Genomic DNA, 24,282 nt, shown 5'->3' on the forward strand with positions numbered 1-24,282 from the left:
ATATATATATATATGCATTCAAAGTACTATGTTGGCTGCTTCTTTGAAAGGTTATTAACTTTCAGGCTACAAAAGTTTACTATATAAAGCAGACCATGAAGAATGTCTCTGTTCTTTTATTTATTTATTTTTACTTTTTTTTTTTTTTTTAATTTTTTTTTTCAACATTTTTTCATTTATTTTTGGGACAGAGAGAGACAGAGCATGAACGGGGGAGGGGCAGAGAGAGAGGGAGACCCAGAATCGGAACCAGGCTCCAGGCTCTGAGCCATCAGCCCAGAGCCCGACGCGGGGCTTGAACTCACGGACCGCGAGATCGTGACCTGGCTGAAGTCGGACGCTTAACCGACTGCGCCACCCAGGCGCCCCTATTTTTACTTTTGAGAGAGCACAGGCAGGGAAGGGGCAGAGAGAGAGGGGGACAGAAGATCTGAAGCAGGCTCTGCGCTGACAGCAAGAGCCTGATTAAGGGACTTGAACTCACGAACCGTGAGATCATGACCTGAGCCGAAGTCAGACGCTCAACCAACTGGACCACCCAGGCACCCCAGAATGTCCCTCTTCTCTTGAAATTCAGACAAAGAAACCCTCTGGATTATCTGACAAAGTTTCTTTGTTTGTAGATTCCTCTCTTTGGTGCTAAGACTATTGGTCGGAGAAGTCCTGATGGACCAGTGTTGAGCAAAGCTGAATTTGTTGAGAAAGTTCGTCAGAGTAACCAGGCCTGTCATGATGGAGATTTTCATACAGCTATTGTTCTGTACAATGAAGCCCTGGCTGTTGACCCTCAGAACTGCATCTTATACAGCAATAGATCTGCAGCCTATATGAAAATCCAGCAGTATGACAAGGCACTGGACGATGCAATCAAAGCTCGACTTCTCAATCCCAAATGGCCAAAGGTAGAAATTTCATTTACTTTCACAGAATCTTTTGTGCTGATTTCTTATTTTAATGTAACATTTCATTGAATTTGCAGTTGTTAATATTTTGATACTCTGTACTTCAGCAAAATGTTGAATGGCCTCATTGAGCTGGTATGCTAGTGAATGGCTTCCTTTTTTATGCTTTGTAATAGTGCTCTCCAAGTTTAATTCTTTTCCTGTATGTTTGAAATTTGAAATTTTTTTCTACTCAGCTTCTTGATAGGATACATTTTAGTCATTTATATAGGTTTCCACATCTCCTTTTTACACAGATGTTTTAGATGGAGATGTTTTTTTTCTTTGAATTTAAAAGAATTAATTTTATTCTGTCAATCATTGCTTGTTTTCAGAGTGGTATTTAACCAGAAAAACTTTTTTTCCTAATACATCATTTTAATTATCTATGTTCCCTTGGATAGTTTAAGGTTTGAATGATCTTTGTTTTGTATATACTTCATTTTCAGTGTGCCTGTTTGCTGTCTAACCCCCATTAAGATGTACTGAAGTGTTTGAGATCCTTTTTATTGAGCCACGAAACCATTTGATACCATTTTTGGCTTTCTGTTGCATTAACAAAGGCTCATGGATATTTGCTAGAGATTTAAAAAATATTCTTAATGTCTTATTAATGCTATAGTTATATTAATTTATACTTTAACTGTGGTAGGTACTTTTGGCCTCGTTCAGTGGAATTTCCAGTATTGCTGCTGCCTCATGAATTGTTTAGTATTGTGTAATTCCCTAACAGAGTTGTTTTGTAACTATAATTACTGCAAATCAAACAAAACCTATTTTAAAAAATTGTTACAGGACACCACTTGGGGGTTAGAATGCTGTTTTCAAAGGACAGACCCAGGTTCAAATTCCTTCTCTTTTGTTAATGGCTCTCTTTTGTCTGGCTTTTGGTAAATTTCTTAACCTCTCTAGGGTTAAGATAAATGGAATAATAATACCTATCTTGTGAGGCCATTTAAGAGTCAGAGATAATTTGTTACTTGTACATAGTATGCATTTGATAGATAATAGCTAGGATTGTGACATTTTTATTGAAGGTACAAGTAAGTAAGTTATTCTAGCAAAGCTTGGCATGTGTCTTCTCTTTCTCTTTCCCTTTTTCTTTTAAACCTGTGGTTGATTGCAATGAGCCTGGTAAATAGCTTAATTCTCAAATTAAGTATTTCCATTCTTTCCTTTTTTGGATCCACTTATTTTATGTCCTTCCTATATTTGTGAACATTTTAAAACTTTCATCTTTTTCCTTTTTCTGTCATTCTACTTTCTTTTGTCACCCTCTTGCGATTTAGCACACACACACAAAATAGCTGAAAAAGGTGCACTTTTATGATTATAGATAAAAAAATATCAACCTTTTAAGGTAATCTTACCAAGTTTTAGTCTCTGATGTTTTTCCCCTTATGATAAGTGAAGTTGTTCTGTTTACCATTTGCATTAATATTTCAGCTCCATATTTGGCTTCAAGGAAAACTAATTTAGGAATATCTAGAATTATGTAACATGTAAATTAGTTTTTGTTATTGAAATCATGAAAGGGTTTTCATATACAATGTGATTCATAATAAAATTAATTTATAAAGAAATTTCCACTACTGTATAAATTCTTTCCATTTCATAAAAACTTTATTTTATACTTAGTTTTCTAGGAATATACTTACAATATAAAAGAAGGTTAAGTTGTACTGTTTTGTTGTAAAGATATGTCTGTTGAAATTTTATCAATTTTTTTTTCCTTTGCTGAAAAGACTATTTTTTCCCCATTGAATTATCTTTAGTGCCTTTGTCACAAATCATTTGAGCATAAAAGTGTGGGGCTATTATTGGTCTTTCTATTTGGCTTTTCTAACTTTCTCATTAAAATCTTTTTGCCTTTTGAAGTCTTTTTCTGAAATGTCATTATTGTCTAGTTTGATTAGGGAAAACATTAATTCTAATTTCTATTTATGGTAATTAAAAAAAGTGTTTTAAAAATGTTTATGTTTGAGAGAGAGAGAGAGAGACAGAGTGCGAACAGGGGAGGGTCAGAGAGAGAGGGAGACACAGAATCTGAAGCAGGCTCCAGGCTCTGAGCCGTCAGCACAGAGCCTGATGCGGGGTTCAAACTCACGAACAGTGAGATCTGAGCTGAAGTCAGACACTTAACCAACTGAGACACCCAGGCAGCCCTCTATGGTAATTTTTTATGTAAATATCTCAGGGCTCCAGCGATTGGATAGAGTCTTTTATTTGTGTCTATTTTGTCTGAATGAGAAATGATTTTGTTGTGTTATGGGCTGCAAAAGAGGTTATGAAAGCCTCTTTTCATAAGCCTCTTTTCATGTTATTACCAAATTATGATAGTTATCTCCAACTGCCTCTTAGCTATTGTCTGTTTATGTTCATTCTTTTTGTATCCTGTTTAAGAAATATTTATCTTACTCAGGGTTATAAAGTTTTTCTTAGGTTTTCTTCTAGAATTTTTATAGTTCTTACCTTTCGGTCTTTGATTCATTTCAAGTAAATTTTGCGGTATGTTGTGAGATAGGGGTCAAGATTTATTATTATTTTTTCAATATAGATAATCATGTTCCAGCAACATTTGTTGAAAAGACTATCCTTTCCCCATTGAATGATCTTTGGTGCCTTTGTCACAAATCATTTGACCCCATAAAGTATGGTGCTATTATTGGTCTCTATTTTGTTCCACTGACCTATCTATCCTATGCCCTAAATGCACATTGTCTTGATTACTGTAGCTTTATTGTAAGTCTTGACATCAGATATTGTGAGTTTTCCATCTTTTTTTTTTTTTTTAATGTTTATTTATTTTGAGAGAGAGAGAGAGAGAGAGAAAGAGAGAGAGAGATTGAGAATGCATGTTTGAGTTGGGGAGGGGTAGAGAGGGAGGAAGAATCCCAAGCAGGTTCCTTGCTGTCAGCTTGGAGCCCAACGCGGGACTTGATCTCACGAACTGAGGTCATGACTTGAGCCAAAATCAAGAGTTGGACATTTAACTGACTGAGCCATCCAGGCTCCCCTGAGTCTTTCATCTTTATTCTTCTTTTCCTAGGTTGTTTTTGATATTATCAGTCTTTGTATTTTTATATAAGTTATGAAACCAGCTTATCAATTTTTTCAAAAAGTCTCCTGGGAAATTAATGGGGTTGCATTGAACTTTTAGAGCAGTTTGGAAAGAATTGCCACCTTAACTTTATTCAGTTTTCTAATCATGAACATGGTATCTGTCCCCATTTATTTAGTCCTTCTTTCATTTTCCTTTGTAACCTTTTGTAGTTTCTAGTGTTCAGTCTTGTACATATTTTATTAAATTTATTCCTAAGTATTTTGCTTCTTGATGCTATTATAAATCGATTTAAAAATTTTTATTTTCTATTTCTTCATTGCTAGTATATGGAAATGGAATGTATTTTTGTACTTTATATCATGTGACCCTGTTAAATTCACTATCAAGTTCTAGTGGGGTTTTTGGCAGATGCCTTAGGATTTTTTCTGCACATGATCATATAACCTGTAAGTAATGACAGGTCTTTTTTTCTTTTGCATATGCTTTTTATTTCTTTCTCTTGATCCATTGTATCTGTTAGGATATCCAGTCTAATTCTGAATAGAAAAGGTGACAGCAAACTTCCTTATTCATTCTTGATCTTAGTGGGAAGGCATTGAGCTTTTCTTTGTTGAGAATGATGTCCTTAATCTGGTGGAGGATGTTCCCTTCAATTTCTGTTATGACTGAGTGTTGAATTTTGTCATTTTTTTCTTCATTAATTGAAATTAAAATTTTTTTCTCATTTAGTCTGTTAATATCATAAATTAAATTGATTCTGTTTTGGAATGTTAGGCCAAGTTTGCCTTCCATGGGATAAATACCACTTAGGTATTATGTCTTAATCCGTTTATATATTGTTGGATATGATTTGCTATAATTTTGTTAAGAGTTTTTGCATCTTTGTGAAAGATATTGATCTGTTTTCTTTTCTGATGATGTCTTTGATTTTGGTATCAGAGTGATACTGGCTTCATACAATGAAGTGTTCTCTCTTCTTGTATTTTTTGAAAGAGTTTTTGTTGGATTGGCATTGTTTATTTCTTAAATATTTGGTAGAATTCACCAATTAAGCCATAATTGCATGTAATTTTCTTTATGAGAAGGTTTTATTTTTATCTTTTTATATTTTAAAGTTTATTTATTTATTTTGAGGGGGAGGGAGGGGTAGAGAAAGGAAGAGAAAGAATCCCGAGCAGGCTGCACGCTGCCAGCACAGAGCCTGATGCCAGTCTTGACCCCATGAACCTCAAGATCAATACCTGAGCCGAGATCAAGAGTTAGACGCTGAACTGACTGAGCCACCCAGACGCTTCTGTGGGAAAGTTTTAATTATGAATTCAATTTCTCTGATTGATATAAGACCATTCAAGTTTTCTGTTTCTTCTTAGTTTGGTATTTTGTTTGTTTCACTTAATTTTTACATTTAATTTGGGTTGCAAATTTATTTCTATATTTGTTGATACATTCCCTTACTATCCTTTTAATTTCTGTAGGATCTTTAGTGATGTCCTTTCTTTCATTCCTGTTATTAATTTGATATTAATTCTCTGTCTTATCTCATTAGTCTGCTTAGAGATTTATCAATATTATTCATCTTTCCAGACAATCAGCTATTAATTTCATTGATTTTGAATATTATTGTACATTTTCTCTTCCATCAATTTCTGTTCTTTATTTCCTTCTTTATAATTATTTTACATTTAATTTGCTCTCTTCCTTTTTCTTTTTTTTTTTTAATATTTATTTTTGAGAGAGACAGAGTGTGAGTGGGGGAGGGGCAGAGAGAGGGAGACACAGAATCTGAAACAGGCTCCAGGCTCTGAGCTGTCAGCACAGAGCCTGACATGGGGCTCAAACCCACAAACAGTGAGATCATGACCTGAGGTGAAGTTGGACACTTATGATTGAGCCACCCAGGCGCCCCTTCCTTTTTTTTCTTAAGATGAGAACTTGGGCCATGGATCTTAAATATTCTTTTTTTAATTAAAAAAAATAATTAATTAAATTTTTTTTTTTAAATTTTTTTTTTTCAACGTTTTTATTTATTTTTGGGACAGAGAGAGACAGAGCATGAACGGGGGAGGGGCAGAGAGAGAGGGAGACACAGAATCGGAAACAGGCTCCAGGCTCCGAGCCATCAGCCCAGAGCCTGACGCGGGGCTCGAACTCACGGACCGCGAGATCGTGACCTGGCTGAAGTCGGACGCTTAACCGACTGCGCCACCCAGGCGCCCCTAATTTATTTATTTTGAGAGAGAGACAGAGTGAGTGGAGGAGGGGCAGGGAGAGAGAGAGAATCCCAAGCAGGCTCCGTGCTGCCAGTGCAGAGCCCGATGTGGGGCTCAACTCATGAACCATGAGATCATGACCTGAACTGGAATCAAGAATTGAAGACTTAACTGCCTGAGCCACCCAGGCACCCCTTAAATCTTCTTTTTTTTTTTTAACTTTAATTTAATTTTTTTGGGGGGAGGGGCAAAGGGAGAGGGAGAGAGAGAATCTTAAGCAGGCTCTGCACCCAGCACAGATCCTGATGCAGGGTTTGATCTTACGACTGTGATATCTTGACCTGAGCGAGTTGGATGCTTAACCAACTGAGCTACCCAGGTGCCCTTTCTTCTTTTTTTAAGAAATATGAGCACTTAAAGCCAAAATTTTCTTTGCTAGTACTGCTTTCGCTGCATCCCACAAAGTTTGATGTCATATTTTGTCATTCTGTTTAGAATAGTTTTGAATTTTCCTTGGCAGTACTTACTTGATCCATGGGTTATTTTAGAAGTATATTGTCAAATTTCTTAATATTTCTTATTTTTAAAGTTATCTTATTGTTGATATCTAACTTAATACCATTGTGGATGAAGAACACAATTGACATGATATTAACTTTTTAAAATTTACTGGGGCTTGTTTTATGGCCCATCATGTTTTATCCTGGTGAAACCTGCTATAAGTGCCTGAAAGGAATATGTATTCTGTAGTTGTTAGGTGTAGTTCTATAGATATCAGTTAACTCAAGGTGATTGATACTGTTGATGTCTTCTAGGTGTTTGATGACTTATTTTTTGGTCTAATTATTCCATCAATTGTTAGAATAGAGAAGTTAAAATCCACAACTAAGATTTTGGAATTGGTTCTTTTTTTTAATATTGTGAATTTTTGCTTCATGATTTTTAAAGTTCTGTTATTAACATATACCACTTTATTATTATTCTGTGTTCTTGATGAATTGATCCTTTTATCATTGTGCTAGGTCCCTTTTTATCTCTGGTAGTAATTATTGTCGTAAGGTATATCTTGCTTGATTCTAATATAGCCACTTCAGTTTTTTTATTCTTACTCTTTGCATTATGTATCTTTTCTATCCATATATTTTCAACTTCTCTGGGTCTTTACATTTCATATTCATCTTTTTTTGACAATATATATTATTTCTTTTTAAAAAAAAGTTTATTTTTGAGAGAGAGAGACAGAAAAGTGAGCGAGCTCAGAGAGGAGCAGATGTAGAGGGAGACAGAGAATCCCAAGCATTCTCCATGCTGTCAGCACAGGGCCTGATGCAGGACTCAATCTCATGAACAGAGAGTTCATATCATGAGTGGAAATCAAGAGTTGGATGCTCAACTGACTGAACCACCCAGGCACTCCTGTTTCTTGCTTTTTAAATCAATTTTTTCAGTCTCTGCCTTTTAATTGGAATCTGTGTTCATTAACATTTAATGTAATTATTGATGTTGATTTTTTTTTCTGTACTATTTTATTTGTATTCTCTGTTTTTTCCTGTTATTCTTTTCCTGATGTTTATTGGTTTATTTGACTGCTTTTTGAGTTGATTTGTTCTTTTCTTTTGAGAGTTTTTCATTGTTTTTGATTGTTATTGTTTGGCAGGTTGTTATTATTTTAATTGTTATTTTTTTAGAGACAGAGAGAGGGAGAGGGTACAGGGGCAGAGGAAGATAGAGAATCTTTTTTTTTTTTTTTTCCAACGTTTATTTTATTTTTGGGACAGAGAGAGACAGAGCATGAACGGGGGAGGGGCAGAGAGAGAGGGAGACACAGAATCGGAAACAGGCTCCAGGCTCTGAGCCATCAACCCAGAGCCCGACGCGGGGCTCGAACTCACGGAGCGCGAGATCGTGACCTGGCTGAAGTCGGACGCTTAACCGACTGCGCCACCCAGGCGCCCCAGATAGAGAATCTTAAATAGGCTCCATCCATGCTCAGATTGTGGGCTCAATCCCACAACCCTGGTATCATGATCCAAGCCAAAATCAAGAGTCAGACACTCAACTGACTGAGCCACCCAGGGGCCCCTGGCAGGTTATTATCTTGGTTAGAATAGAATTGCATACTTTGTTTCTTGAATTGCAGCTCTAGTTTCAGTACAGATATTTTGTCTTTATTTGAACTACTCAAGGATTAGCCAAAGATGTGGGTAGACAGAATTTGAGTATCCCTTTTCTGGTTCTTGTCCTTCTGGGATTCTTTTCCTCCTTGGCCACAGGTAGTGGTTTCCTGTGCTTCAGTATTCTGATTTCCCCAGCCAGAATGACAGTGCTCCAGTCACCCTGGCCACCACTCTGATTGGGAACTCACTTAACAGCTCTCTTCCTCCAGAATCTGTTGGCTTCTATTTACTCTCCAGTGCTTTCAGGTAGGTTATTTTTGTGTTGTATCTAGATTTTGTAGTTGTTTTCTTTGTGGGAGTGGGTTCACTAGGATCTTGCTCAGTAATTAGTGGAAACAGAAGTGATGTCTTCTCAGTGATCTAAGGTTCCTCATTTTCAGTGGATCCCAACAAAGTCATCTTGCTTCCTTAGGCCAAGTAGCTTTCTTGATGTTTTGAGTTCTCTTTTTAGGGTCATTGTTCCTAGTTACTCGTCTTATTCATTTACAATATTTATTTCTGTTTCCTTTTTCATTCATTCATTATATTGGTGAATAGCCCTTCTGCATTCTGTATTCCTTATATATCTTATGCAGTGTATTTTCACAGCCAGTATTATAGTCCAGGTTATTATAGTTTCATTCTTACTTTGTTGTGAGTTAAAAAAAAGTTTTTTTAATGTTTTTATTTATTTTTGAGACAGAGAGAGACAGAGCATGAGCAGGGGAGGGGCAGAGAGAGAGGGAGACACAGAATCCAAAGCAGGCTCCAGGCTCTGAGCTGTCAGCACAGAGCCTGACGCGGGGCTCGAACTCACGGACTGTGAGATCATGACCTGAGCTTAATTCAGACGCTTAACCGACTGAGCCACCCAGGCGTCCCTGTCGTGAATTTTTTTATTGTAACAATATTCTAATGAAAAACTTTCTGTTGTTTCGTGTTTCCAAGTAACCTGATATTCAAGACTCTGCACAAATGGTTATATTTCCCCCTTTATTACTTGCTGCTGGGATGACAAACCTGCTCTTCTTATCGATTGTGTCTTTTCCTTTTTCTTCTTCCTTCCTGTTTATGCCAAACTGTGCCTGGAGTTTTGTCCCTTGCTTCCGCTTGTCTAATTCAATTCTCATCTTTTCCTGAAAGCTACATTGAGCTTCTGTGAATATGATAGTCATTTTGCTAATTTCAATTAATTATTTATATTGTTTTATATATATATGTGTGTGTATAAATATATATATTTATATGTGTGTGTGTGTATATATATATATATATATATAAATGCATGTTTCTTGAGTGTATCTGAGTCTTTAGCTTGAAAGTGCCTGGAAAGCTTGTCTTCTACTATAGCCCAGACATTGCAGAGAGAGAGAGGGACAGAGGATCTGAAGCAGGCCCTGTGTTCAAAGCACAGAGCCTGATGCAGGGCTTGAACTCATCAACTGTGAGATCATGACTTGAGCCGAACTTGGACGCTTAACCGACTGAGCCACCCAGCCGTCCCTCCTTAAATTTTTCTTTTCACTTTAGTGGCTGAGTCAAAGAGAAAAGAGATATAATTGTGCATTTCCTTCTTGAAGACTTCTAAGGAAGTAGATGTCACAGATCATAAGCTTTGACAATATAAGTTTTCTTTTTTTTTAATTAGCCAATTTCCTCAGTAGATTTAGTTCACTTTTTAATCAGTTGTGGAAGGGATCTAACATTTCTTTCAAATCTCCCACCTTAAAACCTTTCATGTATTTAGTGAGTTAGCATAGTATAATGTAAATAGGATGTACAGGCAGTCTTCACTTTGCATGGTAGGACAGTACCATAGAAGCAACTGTACAAGCTGAAAAATCTTACATGAACTTTGCAATGATTTCAACTGTTCTGTGGCCTTTTTAAATTTTTTTTTTTTTTCAACGTTTATTTATTTTTGGGACAGAGAGAGACAGAGCATGAACGGGGGAGGGGCAGAGAGAGAGGGAGACACAGAATCGGAAACAGGCTCCAGGCTCCGAGCCATCAGCCCAGAGCCTGACGCGGGGCTCGAACTCACGGACCGCGAGATCGTGACCTGGCTGAAGTCGGACGCTTAACCGACTGCGCCACCCAGGCGCCCCAGTTCTGTGGCCTTTTTAAATTTTTTTTAATTTTTTACTTAAAAAACTTTTGATGTTTATTTATTTTTGAGAGAGAGAGAGAGAGAGAGAGAAATCGTGCCTGCACGCGCACTCACACAAGCTCACACACACACACATGCATGTGCAAGGGGGAGGGGCAGAGAGAGAGGGAGACACAGAATTGAAAGTAGGCTTCAGGCCCTGGGTGGTCAGCACAGAGTCCAGTGTGGGGCTCGAACTCATGAATGGCAAAATCATGACCCGAGCCAAAGTTGGACACTTAACTGAGAGCCATCCAGGTGCCCCAAGAATGGAAAAACTATTAAAACAGATATTTAGTACATTGTGCTTTAAAATGTTAGAAACATTGAGGATTTGTTTTATTTTTTTGTAAAAAACTTCTCTGTAGTTATTTGAATTGTTCTTGTTGCTTTCTTCTCATCGTATAAATTACAGTACAGAGTATCTTTTCTGTGCCTCGGTGAATTGTCATACTACTTTCTAGTTTGGGTCAGCTTATAAAATGTTAATCTTCAGTGTGAAATATCTCTGAGCATTCCTGCAGTTACAGTAATTTTGCCAGAATAATGTTCTCTGGAACATTTTAGCCTTTTGGTCACAACCACTTTCCTCATTTACGTTGACAAGTTCATTCTCAAAGTTCTTCTAACTGGACCTCTTCAACAGTGGCTGTGTCAACATTCCCGTCGTCCACTATTTCTTCTAGAACTCTCTTTGTGTTTGAGCTGAATTTTATCTTCAGCATTATCACTCTTTATTTCTTTGCTGCATTCATCTTTGTTCCTCAATTCTCCTTTTCCAAAACCCATTTTTATAAAATGTCCACACGGGTTTGTCACTGGAAGATAAAGGGGCAACACAACCACCTTTTTGCTGTTTCTGTGTGAGCTGAATAACAGATGTATGCAGTGACCAATCATCACAGACTTTGAAACGAGTGATGTGATTGGTCATTAATCATGATGCATAACTCTTAATTATGTAGCAATTGTGGACTGAAAAACCAGCAGCAGAATTTGTACTTTATGCATTTACTCACAGTTAATATACCATGGTAATTGAAATTTGAATTGTGGTATTAGGGAATTGGTGTAATTTAACTGTGGTAACTGAAATCCTCGTATATTGAAACAATATACATGTGAAGCAAGAACTGCAGGTTTTTGGAGTTGGAGCTAAGTTATTTCCTCCTTACACGTTGCTTCACTTTCATATGCCTCAGTTTTCCCATTTGTAATTTGGGTTAATATCACAAACTTGAAAGGGTTGTATTGAGGATTAAATAAAATAATGGTAGGCACTTAGCAGAGCATTTTTCACATATAGTTTTTTTAATATATTATGATTATTAATGATGATCACCCTCATGGTGATATTTGTATTTAGACACACATAATTTTTTTCAAACTATCCAATAATTTTTTGACCATTTCTCTTCACTTTATAATAATCTCAGTAATTTTCTGAATCTTTCCAATTTCTACTGATCATTTTTCAAAAAGTGTGATGACAAAATGGGTAAAATATTCCATTAAGATATATCTGTTGCAGAGGGAAGGGGAGGAATTATTTTTTGCCACTTATAGAGGACATATACTCTTTTGAATAACTTATCAGATCCTACTGGTCTTTTTAAAAGTATGCTATATTTCATTTATTTGATTTCAGTAAATATCTATTAGGCATTTACTATAAATACAAGCATCGTTCTGCTTTTTCCTCTGATAATGGTATTCAGTTGCTTTGTCTCCTTTTTTAAAATTTAGCGTATTCATCTTTTTTCATTGTTTTGGTATTCTGCTTCTTTTCCATGATTAAAAAAAAATGCATCATTGATCTGTACTTGTATCCACTGGTTTTTGCTTTGTAACAAATCACTCCAAAACAGTGACTTAAAATAACAACCATTTATTTAACTGGGCCTTGTGCCTCTCATCATTTTACAGGTTTTCCCGAGCTTCTTCCCATGGCAGTTGTAGGATTCCCCCAACTACAGGAGAGTGGAAGCAGCAATGTGCAAGCATTTTCTGACGACTCTCTTTCTACCAAATATGCTATTATCCTCTGGGGCAGAGTAGGTCACATGGCCAAGCCCAGAACCATGTAGGGTGGGGGTTACCCAAGGGCAGATATATAGAAAGGGAAGCATCTACAGCCATCCTTGTAATTTTCCCCAGTATTCTTTGTCAGTCAGATTATACACTTAGTGCGGTACATATTCACGTACCCCCCTTCCTAGAACATACCCCTCTTTAGTTGTTTGTATTTTGTTTTAACTTTTTACCCTAGATCTTTCTGGTCTGGAATTTTCTTGAATCACATCTTTTCAGACAAGTCTATTGTGAAGTAGTTTATATCATTTCAGTGTGAATTATGAGTTATAAAAAATAGTTATATTCTTTAAGGGTACCATAGGAAAAGAAAACCAAAGGAATGGTAGATTTTCATATGGTGTAACTATATAAAAACTATATAAGGGAAAGTTCCACAGCAGGACTTTCCCATTAATTGTAAAGTATACCACGAATACCTTGTCTTTCTGTATGAATTTAAAGCTCTTTCATATTTTCATTTTTTTTTTTTTAAATTTTTTTTTTCAACGTTTTTATTTATTTATGGGACAGAGACAGAGCATGAACGGGGGAGGGGCAGAGAGAGAGGGAGACACAGCATCGGAAACAGGCTCCAGGCTCCGAGCCATCAGCCCAGAGCCTGACGCGGGGCTCGAACTCACGGACCGTGAGATCGTGACCTGGCTGAAGTCGGACGCTTAACCGACTGCGCCACCCAGGCGCCCCCATATTTTCATTTTTTGATTATACTTGATGAGAGAATCCTATTATCAAGTATAATTCTTAATGAGAGAATATTATACATTGTCAGGTATTATACCTGATGACAGTTATATGTAAAAAAAAAAAAATGTTAATATCTTGGTCTCATGTTTCCTTTTGGTTTACCTATATTATAATAGTAACAAAATATAATAGCTTTTGTTGAATGGTTATTTACCAAAAGATTGTCTGAATCTTTTTATTTGTGTATCAATTTTATACTCACAATCTTAGAAGTTAGATATAATTATTAGCCCAACTTTACAATAGTGAACATTTACAGTTAGTGAGAGATTAAATAACTTGTCTAGTACATCCAACTAGTAAGAGTTGGACTTTAATCCAGGTCTATCCTATCTGATTCTAAAGAATTTTTCCTTTATCCGTATACTGTACTACTTGCCTAAACAAAAGAGTTCATCAGTTAAGAGATTTTAAGAGTTCAGAATTCTCTTTTAAGTTTTAACACTGTTATGTTCATAAGATGTTGAGGATACTATTCAATTTCACTTTCCTATAATATAAACCAAACTCTGACAGTGCAGTTTTTTTTGCCTTTTACTTGTCATTACAAGTAAACAAACTGTTTTAAATGCATTGAATTTTAAAAAGAAGTTTGTAAATGTATTGGAGCTTAATAACAGAAATGCATAAAATAATGTTTTTAAGCTATATAATTTTTTTTTTAAAGTAGTCTCCACATCCAGCATGGAACCCAACACAGGACTTGAACTCATGACCCTGAGATCAAGACCTGAGCTGAGATCAAGAACCACACTTAACTGACTGAGCCACCTAGGCACCCCTAAGTTAGATAATCTTAATAGTATGCATTCATTATATACTTTTGGGGCCATATATGTTTTTTATAATTAACTTTTTTTTTTTTTTTAGCAAGAATTAAGTGTATTTATTGAACAGTTCTGTGTGCTAGGCAGTGTTCTAAACCAAGAATACGGCAGAACAAAGTTACAACTAATGTTTCAGTGGGGAGAAGCAGAAAATAAAGTAATATATGAAAAGGTTTTAAAACAATAAGCACTCTGAAGATAATTTCAAACAGAGTGAAAGAATTGAGAGTACTGAGAAAAGAGGATGACAGAGTTATGGAAGAGTTTGTGGGAAGAGATGATTCAGATGAGACCTGAGAGAACCAGATGTGGGCAAAGTACATTGTAGGCATAATAAACAGCTAATGTGAACTTGGCTAATTGAAGAAAATAGCACAAAGGCCAGTGGAACATAGTGAGTGAGTGAGTGAAATGGAGGTGGTAGGATAAGGTTGTTGATGTGGGCTGTGGCCAGGTCATGCGGGGTCTTTTAAGCTATTATAAGGAGGTAATGTTTTATTCAGATACTTGATGGATGTCACGTGTGTGTGTGTGTGTGTGTGTGTGTATTATATATGTTTATATATAATACATATAAAATACAATATATTATATAATATATATTATGTATGCATTTATTTTGAGAGTGAGAGAGCAAGAAGAGGAGGAGCAAAGAGAGAAGGGAGACAGAGAGAATCCCAGGCAGTCTCCACACTGTCAGCACAGAGCTGGATGTGGGGCTCAAACTCATGAACAGCCAGGTCATGACCTGAGTTGAAACCAAGAGTCAGAGGCTTAACTGACTGAGCCACCCAGGTGCCTCAGATCTAAGGTAGACAGATGACATACTTAATTTATGGTCATTCTAGTTAAAGATTAAACATATGTTTAATTTCCTCATATTTGTGACTTTCCAAATTTCCTTCTATTATTGATTCCAAATTTCATTCTATTATGTATGATTGGAGAACATACTTTGTTTCGTACCAATCTTTTAAAATTTATTTAGGATTGGTTATAGGTTTAGGTTATGGCCTTACATATTACCTGTATTCAAGAATATTTCATGTGCCCTTGAGAAAAATGTGTATTCTGCTGTTGTTGGGTAGGGTGGTCTGTAGATGTTCATTAGGTCTAGTTAGTTTATAGTGTTGTTCAAGTCTTCTGTTCCTTTATTGATGGATGATCTTATTCATTATTGAAAGTGGGATATGAAGTCTCCAATTATGGTTGAATTTTCTATTTTTCCATTTAATTCTATCAGTTTTTGCTTCATGTATTTTGGGCTTTGTTGTTGGGTATTTGTCACAGACTTTGAGTCTGGAGTTCTCTCTTGTCCAGCAAGAGAGTGGATGCAGAATTGAATATGAGGGAGGCTAATGTCTGGGAGGAGACAAGAGCCCCAAGTAAGGGTCCTTGCTCTGTATTAGGATCAGAAGGCTTACAAACGTCATGGACATGCAGAAAGAGACAATAAAACAGTGATCATTAACTTGCGTGTGAGAGAAAGGGGGTTTTGAAGATATGCAGTGTTAGGGGTAAGAGTCAATACAAATGAAAATCCCTGTGCTGAGCAGAGGGCTGATTACTGCAGGCAGCAGGCACCGTGTCTGTTTATCTTAACTTTTCTAGGCTAAGACAGATAGAACATGCTACCACAGGGTTAACAAGGCATTTTTCTTGCTAATTAGCTCTGGGTGTTTTCACCCTGTTGCTGCAGCTTTCCAATTGTACCTGTTCTCGGATGCTTTCTTCCTGTGGAAGCAGCTTTCTGCTCTGCACTTTGTTCTATGCTGGGGGCACTCTCACCCTGTGGTGGCTTTCCATCCTAAACCTTGTTAACCCATTGGTGCAAGCTCAGAGAATTCTTAAACTTATTCCCCACAGGTATTTATATTTTTATGATTATTATATCTTCCTGGGAGATTGATCCTTTTATCATTATAGAATATTCTTCCTTGTCTTTAGTAACAATTTTGGTTTTAAAATCTATTTTGTTGATATTGATATAGCCACTCCATCTCTCTTTTGGTTACTGCTTGCATGATATATCTTTTTCCATACTTTCCCTTTCAACCTATTTGTGTCTTTGAAACTAAAGTGAGTGTCTTCTAAAAATTTGTTTTAAGGTTTATTTATTTTTGAGGGAAAGAGACAGAGCATGAGCAGGGGAGGGGCAGAGAGAGAGGGAGACACAGAATCTGAAGCAGGCTCCAGGCTCTGAGCTGTCAGCACAGAGTCTGATGCAGGGCTTGAACCCATGGATCATGAGATCATGACCTGAGCCAAATTCAGACATTTTAACCGTCTGAGCAACCCAGACGCCCCATAAAGTGAGTGTCATCTAGACAGCATATAGTTACATCATTTTTAAAATACTTTTTTAAAAAGCTTATTTACTTATTTTGAGAGAATGTGAGCAGGGCAGGGGAAGAGAGAGAGAGGGAGAGAGAATCCCAAGCAGACCCTTCAGTGTCAATGTGGAGCCCAATGCAGGGCTTGAACCTACAAATTGTGAGATTATGACCTGAGCTGACCAGAAGTCAGAAGCTTAACTGACTCAGCCACCAGGCGCTCCCATTGTTTTTTAAATCCATTTTTCTAGTCTGCATCCTTTGATTGTAGTGTCTGAATATAAGTCCATTTATATTTAATGCCTTTTTGTTACTTATTTTTTTGTCTTTTTTTCTATATGTCTTTGTTAATTTGTTTTCTATATACCTTTTTCTTATTCTTTTATGTTAAATATTTTGTAGTGTACCATTTACATTCCCTTGTTTCTTTTACTATATATTTTCTTGGTGGTTGCCCTAGAGATTGTAATTAGCAGTTAAATATGTGTCAACTTAATTTTATTTTTGTATATTTATTATTTTATTAAAGTTTTATTTATTTAAGTAATCTTTACACCCCCTGTGGGGCTCAAACTCCTGACCCTGATGTCAAGAGTGGCACATGCTTTTGAGTCCACCAGATGCTCCTCGACTTAATTTAATAGTGTACAAAAACTTTGGTCCAGTATATCTCTATTCCCTTTTCTTTTGTTGTGTTAGTGTCATACAAACTGTATCTTTCTATATTGCAAGGTAATCAGCATAGTCTTATATTATTGCTTTATGCCACTGTCTTTTATATTAATTTTTTTTTTCAACGTTTTTATTTATTTTTGGGACAGAGAGAGACAGAGCATGAACGGGGGAGGGGCAGAGAGAGGGAGACACAGAATTGGAAACAGGCTCCAGGCTCCGAGCCATCAGCCCAGAGCCTGACGCGGGGCTCGAACTCACAGACCGCGAGATGGTGACCTGGCTGAAGTCGGACGCTTAACCGACTGCGCCACCCAGGCGCCCCATGCCACTGTCTTTTAAATCATAGTAGTTCTTTTTATTGATATTCTCTATTTGATGAGACATTGTCCTTTAATTGTTTAGGCATGGTTTTCTTTACTACTTTGAACATGTTTATAATGGCCGATTTAAAGTCTTTGCCTAGTAAGTTCAATGTTAGTATTTCTTCAGGAACAGTTTCTATTGCCTGCTGTTTTTGCAGTGTTTGGGCCATACTCATCTGTTTTTTTCTATGTCTCATCATTTTTTGTTGAAAACTGGACATTTTAAGTAATATGATATGTCAACTCTGAAAATCAGATTCTTCCCCTCCCATCCCCCCACTGGGTTTACTGTTGCTTTTGTTGTTGCCTTTTTGAGTTAGTTACTTCTCTGGACTAATTTTTTATTTTTTTTAATTTTTTTTTTTTTAATGTTTATTTATTTTTGAGACAGAGAGAGACAGAGCATGAACGAGGGAGGGTCAGTGAGAGGGAGACACAGAATCTGAAGCAGGCTCCAGGCTCTGAGCTGTCAGCACAGAGCCTGACACGGGGCTCGAACTCACGGACTGTGAGATCATGCATGACCTGAGCCGAAGTCGGCCGCTCAACCATCTGAGCCACCCAGGTGCCCCTCTGGACTAATTTTTTAAAGTCTATATTCTTTGTCATGTGCATCCACTGAAATCTGTGCTTGGATAACTTAGTGGTCAGCTTTGATGGGACAGAGATTCTATAAATGTTCCCCCCCCCCCCCCCCAGCCAAAGCCTCTCCCGCCCTCAATGAATGCCTTGAATGAATAAGTCTTCTAGCCTTTGTTAAAGAGTTCCCTGTGTGTGTTAGGCATATCTTCAGTACTCTGGCAGTTTACAACCTTGTCTTAGCTTTTACTTCCTGTTGGTGTAGAACCTCAAGTTCAGCCAGAGGTAAGAGATTAGGGTGTTCTTGAGTCTTTCTTGGGCAGGTGTATAGCCCTATACATTCCTACATTCACAAGAACATTCTAGAGTTTTTCAAAGCCCTCTATGAACATCTAATTTCCTAGATTTTTCTTTTAATTTTTTCGTTAGCCTGTTTTTTTAAGTTTTGTTTGTTTGTTTGTTTATCTATTTACTTATTTAGAGAGAAAGAGAGAGGAAGGGAGGCGCAGAGAGAGGGGGCAACAGAGAGAATCCCAAGCAGGCTTGCAGTGTCAGCAAGGAGCCCAATTTGGGGCTCAAACCCATGAACCATGAGATCATGACCTGAGCTGAGATCAAGAGTTGGATGCTTAACCGACTGACACACCTAGGTGCCCTAAAAAGGAATACTTTTTATATGTTAGATTTGCAGTGTGTTTATTTTTCTCTGTTAATTTATATACCTAATTACTATTTTTTTAAAGTTTTTTAAAAATTTATTTTGAGAGAGAATGTACTCATGTGTGCAAGTAGGGGAGGGGAAGAGAGAGAGGGAGAGAGAGAATCCCAGGCTCTGTGCTCACAAACGGTGAGATTATGACCTGAGCCAAAATCAGGAGTTGGATGCTTAACTGATGGAGCCACCCAGGTGCCCTATACTGAATTATTTTTAACAGGTATATAATATTGCAATTTAATATTTTTGACTTTTTTTATTTAAGAAGAAAATGGTAATCTTTAATAAGAGATGAGGCAAAAGTAGTTTGCAAGGTTTTTTTCTTGGGTACATTTATGAAGGCAAAAGTAGTCTTTGTTTCTTTGTTATTCAAGAAAGATTTCAAACAGACTACAGAGAAAAGTACATTTTCTAGTTGCCACCATGTGACTGGTAGCTTTTTCTCCTTGGTGTTGAAGTGAGCCTTTCTTAAAGCTCACTCATTGTTTACTTATTTATGCATTTAGTTTTTATTTTACTATTGTTGATTGGAGATGAAAAACCAGTTTTTCACTGAGAGGCATTTTTCTCATAAATTTCAGCCTGAAGTAGTGCTGATCCACAGCATCTTATTGGGAACCAGGCTTTTGTGGGATAGAACAAACTACTTTAAGGTGCATGCTTTGTCCTTGGGAAATTATTCAGGAAGTCTGACAAGAAGGGAAGTCTTGCTGTAAAGGAAATTCAGGAAATAGGAGCTCAGTTATTTAAATTCTCAGATTTGTTTATCATTATTCATTTTTAAGAATGTTTTAATGACAAAGTTATAAACATGATAAGTATGATAAGTAACAAGTTTCCTTCCAGCTCCCAGATGGTATGTATTTACCACTAAGGAATGTGAATGCATTGTTTTAAATAAAGTGAAAGTTTTCTTGTCATTTATACTTGACAGTTGATTAAACTGTAGATAAACACTTTGTGGGTGATATTATTTAAAATGTATTAGAACACCCAGCCTTTTAAAGGTTTCTATTTGTCTCGGTTCCTGTAATAAAAGCTTGGTAGCATTTTTCATGTTAACGAAGAGAGTAAACTATCCCAGGGATTTTCATAGTCATTTCATAAAAGCATGTTTCAGTAAGTCTCAAAAAAAAAAAAAAAAATTCAGATTAGAAGTTATGAAAGCAACTCCAGAAACAATGTCAAAGAAAGTTTTTCCAAAAAATATACATACTTTAAAAAATGTTTATTTATTTATTTTGAGAGAAAGAGAGTGTGTGCCTGTGTGTGTGTGCAAGTGCAAGCAGGGGAGGGGCAGAGACAGAGGGAAAGAGAGAATCCCATGCAGGCTCTGCGCTGTCAGCATAGAGCCTGATGTGGGGATTGATCCCACAAACTGAGATCATGACCTGAGCTGAAATCAAGAGTTGGTTGCTTAACCAACTGAGCTACCCAGGCGCTCTCCCAAAATATTTTTAAATGATAAGATTGGTGGAGGACCCATATATGTAAATAAGATTTATCTTTTTTTGGAAATTGAAGTATTACTACTATGAAAATTAAAATATGTTTTTTATATTTGTGTTACTATAGAAACACTGGAAGTCATTGAATAAATCTGGTTATTGATTAAATTTAGTAATTTTTTTCTTGAGATTAATTAATTACATAGTTGCATTTTTTTTTTTTCAACGTTTATTTATTTTTGGGACAGAGAGAGACAGAGCATGAACGGGGGAGGGGCAGAGAGAGAGGGAGACACAGAATCGGAAACAGGCTCCAGGCTCTGAGCCATCAGCCCAGAGCCCGACGCGGGGCTCGAACTCACGGACCGCGAGATCGTGACCTGGCTGAAGTCGGACGCCTAACCGACTGCGCCACCCAGGCGCCCCCATAGTTGCATTTTTTAAAAAGTTTATTTAGTTTGAGAGAGAGAGCGTGAATAGGGGTGGGGCAGAGAGAGAGGGAGAGAGAGAATCCCAAGCAGGCTCTGCACTGCCAACACAGAGCCCAACAATGCAGGGCTCAAACTCACTGAACCCAGAACTGCGAGGTCATGACCTGAGCTGAAACCAAGAGTTGGATGCTCAACCGACTGAGACACCCAGGTGCCCCATACAGTTGCAGTTTTGGAGAGGGCTATGAAAAGCTTTATTTTTACAATATATTTTAAAAGGCACTTGTAGATAACTTTATAGAATATTTCTGTTGTTATGTTAATTTGCATTCTCTGGAAGGAGTATCTTGTAACTTAAGGGAAATATTTTTTCTTGCTAATTGAAGTCCAGTGAGGCTTTTAAGAACTGCAGTTATTATTGCCTCATGTGTTTATTAGTTTAGACAATTTTTGAGATATAATATATTGTCAAAACATTTATTTTAATTTTTAACTTTTAATTTTGAAATAATGTCATGTGTTTATTAGTTTAGATACTTCTTTTTAAATATGCTACACTCCACTGTTAGAGCAACTATAAATTTTATTTACTTATGTTTTTATATTTTGAATTTTGGAATAATGTGAAACATATAGAAAAGTTGTGACATGAGTTCAAAGTACTTTTTAAAAAAATGTTTATTTTGAGAGAGAGAGAGAAAAGAGAAAAGAATCCCAAGCAGGGTTTGTGCTGTCAGCAAAGAGCCTGATGTGGGGCTCTATCCCATGAGCTTTGAGATGATGATCTGAACCAAAACCAAGAGTCATACACTCCAGGTGCCCCTAGGTCAAAGTACTTTTGTATATATCCTTCCTCTGGATCCTCCAGTTATTAACATTTTATCATATTTGGCTTATATTTTCCCTTACCTATTATTGTTATTTTCTCAACCATTTGAGAGTAAGCTGTAGATATGATGTCCCATCATCCCTAAATCCTTAGGTATATATTGAGAGCACGCTGATATATAACAGTAATAAAACCATTAAAATTAAGACATTAACATTGATGCAACACTGCTATGCAATCCATAGACCCTATTAAAATTTCAGCGATTGCCCAGGATTATACTTTATAGATGCCCTTTCTTTTCTGGCTCTGGATGATGTACCTGGCAAGAAATATATTAGCAGTTTAGTTCAGATAAACTCTAGTATCAGGTCTGTACCACCTGCTCACATAAGTAGTTTATTTGATTGACTAGATTTTGACCATTAGTGGATTCCTGATTGTTATTTCCTTGGTTTGTGCCCTGACCTTTGATCACTAAAATAATATATTTTTAATCCTAAAAGCTGGACTGTCAGCTTTTACATAGCCTGAGGCTCACTGCTACTGGTTTGGACTTTTTTTTTTTTTTTTTAAATTTTTTTTTTTTCAACGTTTATTTATTTTTGGGACAGAGAGAGACAGAGCATGAACGGGGGAGGGGCAGAGAGAGAGGGAGACACAGAATCGGAAACAGGCTCCAGGCTCTGAGCCATCAGCCCAGAGCCCGACGCGGGGCTCGAACTCACGGACCGCGAGATCGTGACCTGGCTGAAGTCAGACGCTTAACCGACTGCGCCACCCAGGCGCCCCTGGTTTGGACTTTTTGCCTGACTCTTAATCCTGGCAGCCAGTTCATCTCTCTTTTTTTATCTTTAGCATAGTTATATAAAAATAAAATATTTTTGTGCCTGTTCAGTATCATGCCAGGCCCTCTGTTGGGTGCCTCTTCTCTTCTCTGTAGGAGTTAGGCACAATATAAAACTATTGGCATTTAGAATAATTCCATGTGTCACACACAACCAATATTATTACTGTATAAAGCTGAATAGAGCTACTTACCTGGAACTCTGTGTGTGGGTATTATATTCTCCTGTGAATCTTGGGGCAGGAAGAATGTGCTCTGGAATTACTTTGGATTATGCTCCTGCCTATAGGCTCCATCTGACTTCAGCTCAGGTAGTGATCTTACATTGAGGAGTCCCAGTCCTGCATCTGGTGATCTCACCTGCTTCTGGTGAACAGGAGCCTTGCTTTAGGTGAGCCCAGCTTCCTCTCTCTCTCTCTCTCTCTCTCTCTCTCTCTCTGCCCCTCACTCACTTGTGCCCTATTTCTCTCTTTCTCTAAAAACAAAACAAAACGAAAACAAAAACAAACAAAAACCTCCTCAGGTAGTTTGTTATTTCACGAGAGAATCAATTAATGAAATCATAGCCTACCGTTTGGGATTGGTCGGCGACTCTTGGAATAGTTATTGTAGACAGAATATTCAGTGCTTGAGAATTAAATAGTGAATATTAGTATGATACACATTTGCATCAATTTCTAAAAGTCAGAGGTCTATTTCCTATGGTAAGTTTATTATGGTTCTAATAATACAGTGAATAATTTTCAGTGTAATTGGCCTCTTGTGCATGCATAAAGTCTTTTATACATCCATATGATCTTGCATTAAAATCTGCAAATTTTTGAGTAAAATTCAACTTGCCTTTGGTTTTATGAATCTTCTAGACTTGTGCGCCCTCTTGTGTCTAACTTACAGTTAACACTGTTCTATATTTTGTGGCTTTCAGTAGTTCGATGTATCGTGTTAATATATGTGCATTTTTTGAAGAGATTAAAGATTTACAAGTAAAATAAATATTCAATGCATTCTACCCAATCTTGTTATTGTAAGAGGAAAGAATGTTGTTTCCTGGTTTTGTTCCTTACATTAACTTTCACACACTTGACATCAAATTTTATTATATTTAATTAATGCATTTATTGAAGGATATGTCCTTGATCATAAATTATTTTGAAAAAGGCTTAGAAGGTTTCATTATACTATTATTTTTACATGAAGGTTTTGTGACTGTTGTCAGCTATGTTGGGTGGTCAAGCTAGTAATAGTAAGTGTTTGGCATATTGTAGACTTTCAATAAATATTTGTTGAGAGGAAGAATGGAAGTATCATAACCAAAGACTTGTATTTTCTTATTGCCTGGGAGAATTGAAATTAGTTGGATAATTGCTAAGTTTTGCTATATTCTGAAGGATAAATTGTTACTCTGGTTACAAAGACACCTGGAAAACAAGTGACTTTTGATTTTTGGGACCATATTTAATTGAAGTAGCACCTTTATACCTCATGTTATTTATGATCATATTAAAATCTCCATGTATACGGGCCACTGAGTGTGGGTGGCTCAGTCGGTTGAGTGTCCAACTTCAGCTGAGGCCATGATCTCACAGTTCTTGAGTTCAAGCCCCGCATTGGGCTCTCTGCTGTCAGTGAGGAGCATGCTTGGGATCCTCTGTCGGCCCCTAACCAGCCCCTCCTCAAAAATAAATAAATATTAAAATATTTAAAATCTCAATGTATAGCCCTCTTCTGATCACCATGGAGCTAGAGCTCCCTTTATCTGGAGCCATCATGGACTGAATTGCTTTGATTTTGTGGATCCCTTTGGAATCAGATCAACTTTGGTGTGGGTTTATGAGCCATTGTATCAAGTGATAATAGAAGATTCGCAAATAGTGTCAT

General features: G+C 36.9%; 1 protein-coding gene across 3 annotated transcripts in view; it reads left to right on the forward strand.

Annotated features, from left to right (window-relative positions):
• TTC28 (tetratricopeptide repeat domain 28) overlaps nt 1-24,282 on the forward strand; it is a 640,216-nt gene that overhangs the window by 38,734 nt on the left and 577,200 nt on the right. For 2 of the 3 annotated variants that reach the window (XM_086682176.1, XM_086682177.1), the window contains exon 2: nt 624-902. The exons of the other annotated variant lie outside the window; for it this stretch is intronic. In XM_086682176.1, coding sequence (XP_086538302.1) covers nt 624-902 — 279 coding nt within the window. The remainder of the gene's footprint in view (nt 1-623; nt 903-24,282) is intronic. 3 annotated transcript variants of the gene reach the window in all.

The sequence above is a fragment of the Puma concolor genome, chromosome D3, assembly GCF_028749965.1.
Source record: "Puma concolor isolate L17-30 chromosome D3, mPumCon1.1.hap2, whole genome shotgun sequence".
Taxonomy (NCBI): Eukaryota; Metazoa; Chordata; class Mammalia; order Carnivora; family Felidae; genus Puma; species Puma concolor.